At 34.0% G+C, this 2,532-nt stretch overlaps 1 protein-coding gene across 1 annotated transcript; it reads right to left on the reverse strand.

The window, feature by feature from the left end:
- Nucleotides 1-846: 846 nt before the first annotated feature.
- On the reverse strand, nt 847-1,991 carry LOC118755800 (protein takeout-like; the record flags this gene model as incomplete). Its single annotated transcript, XM_036490615.1, has 4 exons — nt 847-1,379; nt 1,474-1,624; nt 1,686-1,775; nt 1,852-1,991. Coding segments are annotated over 4 exons (817 nt in total), but the record flags the coding sequence as incomplete, so codon positions are not given.
- Nucleotides 1,992-2,532: the final 541 nt, after the last annotated feature.

A 2,532-nucleotide genomic window follows, 5' to 3' on the forward strand; every position in this document is an offset into this window, starting at 1 on the left:
TTTTTTTTTTTTGTTGTACCAGTCACATAATCAATTTTCTTTACAATTTCATGGATTGAGGTAAATAATCTAAAATCAATTCTCGATTCTTTTTGATCGATTCATGGATCGAATTGGAATTAGTTAATCGACAAAAAGTCGAATCGGAAGAGCTCGATTTAATCGTTTTAAAAACGCCATCTATAATGGGTACATGGACGGCTGGGAGAACGGAAAACCAAATATGTAACTATCTTCATGGCATACATAGATACTAAGTATTTTATTTTTTATTAATTTATTAAATGTAATATATGTATATAGATACTAAATATTTTATTTTTTATTAATTTATTTTTAATTTCTAAGTTCTAAGTTAATCAACTTACATATACATACATATTTACAAAACTAAAAAATAATAAATTCCAGAATAACTCAATCATCTCACATACATTAGGGTGATTTTTTCGCGACAATTTTTTTCGTTCCCAATATCTCAAGGAAAGTCGAAATTGAATTTCCTACCACTTTCTTATTTATCTACATTTTTTCTGTAGCTCTAGTTATTTATGAGATAGGGGCAAAAAAACGAGAATTTCACCAAAAGATTTTACTTTAGTGACCCGTACGTACTACCTCGCTGGCGCGGGTTAGGATTACGCCGCAATGGACACTTTTGTAAAGCATTCAATTCTGAAGAAACTCTATCCTTGACCAAAATTATACCATAAAAAAATACCACTGAGCTGTAGAAAAAAAAAGGACTTTTTATAGGTATTTCCCACAATGTCTAGGTGGGAATGAAAAAAAAATTGTCTCGAAGAAAATCACCCTAATATACATATTGTCCTACGTACACAACACTAAATAATAAGCCTTAACAATTTTTATTAAATACTAAAAGAAAATACTCAGGCTATGCCCACTTCTCATGTAGTTCCCTCTTTTACGCACCGCGCATTCAAGAACTCAGAAATATCGAATCGAATGGTATCTCCTCAAACAGCTTATTCGAAATATCACGGAAAATTTGACCAAAGCTACGCGCATAGCCAATCTTCAGCTCATTGAAAACCGTCTCCCAGTTGTCGTTCAAGAATCGATTCATTGTCTGCGATAACAAACGATCGTTGAAGAGATTATCGAATTGCATATAGACACGCTTGGGATTCAGATCGACGCGGTACTCCTTGAGACGCATATATTTGACGCCATCGCGCATGAAAGGTTCACCGATGAGCCGATGTTCGATGCGGGTGTTAATCAGCGTCATATTGGCTTTGCCATTACCAGTTATGGGTAGCAGCAATATGCGGCCGGACATCTCATAATCGCCAACCATTTCAATGCGATCGGTTTTACTGTCACAAACAATTAGGTGATTGTTCAGATCGGTGCTGGAAAGCGGAAAAAAGAGAAAGTGTTAATTGTTATTTGTTTTTTTATGTAGTTTAAAATACATATATGTATATATGTATTAAAGGATCTTACCGGTAGCGCTGCACTTTGCTGGTGGAGATCATGTCGTGTACGAGTAAGTTTTTCAAGGTCTGCTTCAGCGTAATAGGCGCATTACCAGAATCGATTATTAACGACTTCACAGTGAGTGGCTCGAGCTGTGGTATACCGAACTCTTTGTTGCCTGTGAATAGTTAAACGTTAATTCTCTTTATTTTACAAAAGATTTTACGAAGTTATTTTACCATCCTTGAGCAGCAGAATTGCACCGTTCACAGCATCAACAAGGCATTTATCGAAATTTTCATCACGTTTGCATTTTTCGAAATTAGCAGCTGAAATTAGAAGAAATAGTTAGGGTATTAGATCAGTAAAAACTTGAAAAGGGAGCATCTACAATTATATAAGTACTAGCTTTTGCCGCGGCTATGCAGTCAAATGTTACAGCAGGAGAAAAACTTTCTTTATCTTCTTTCCTTAGGCTCGCACATTGTAATGCTTCATTTAACCTCTCATCAAATGGAACTGGGACTTTGAAACTCTTACAAGCCCTTCAAAAATATTTAAAAAATAAAGCTTTGAAATTAGTTTAAAAATGAAGAATTCTCATTTGACACCAATGTCAAAATATTTCATTTAACTTAGTAAAATTGGTTTTGCATTTCTAAGCAGGTGGCAACCTTCGTCAAAAATAGTTCCGAAATAGACCTCCCTCGTTTGACGGCTATATTAAAATATTTCATTAAACTTTGCGTTCTTGCTTTCAACTGATCTTGAGTTTCCAAACAGATGGCAACCCTCTTCAAAAAAGTTTTCGAAATTAAGTTCTATTCAAACTTTCGTTGGTGTGATTCCAGCATTAAAATATTTTATTTCACTAGCTGGTTAAGTTGATTTTGAACTACCAAATAGGTGGCAACCCTCTTAAAAATCATTTTTTAATAAATTTCCTAAACCTTTTGTTTGATACCCAATTACAAATATTTAATTTAACTTGTTAATTAAATTGATGTCAACACTTTGCGCAGGTGTCAATCCTCTTCTTCAAAGTTATTTCGAAATACATATTTTTAGAATCCCTTTCGTTTGACT

This window comes from Rhagoletis pomonella, unplaced genomic scaffold (genome assembly GCF_013731165.1).
Source record: "Rhagoletis pomonella isolate Grant_MI unplaced genomic scaffold, Rhpom_1.0 Rhpom_scaffold_07430, whole genome shotgun sequence".
NCBI lineage: Eukaryota > Metazoa > Arthropoda > Insecta > Diptera > Tephritidae > Rhagoletis > Rhagoletis pomonella.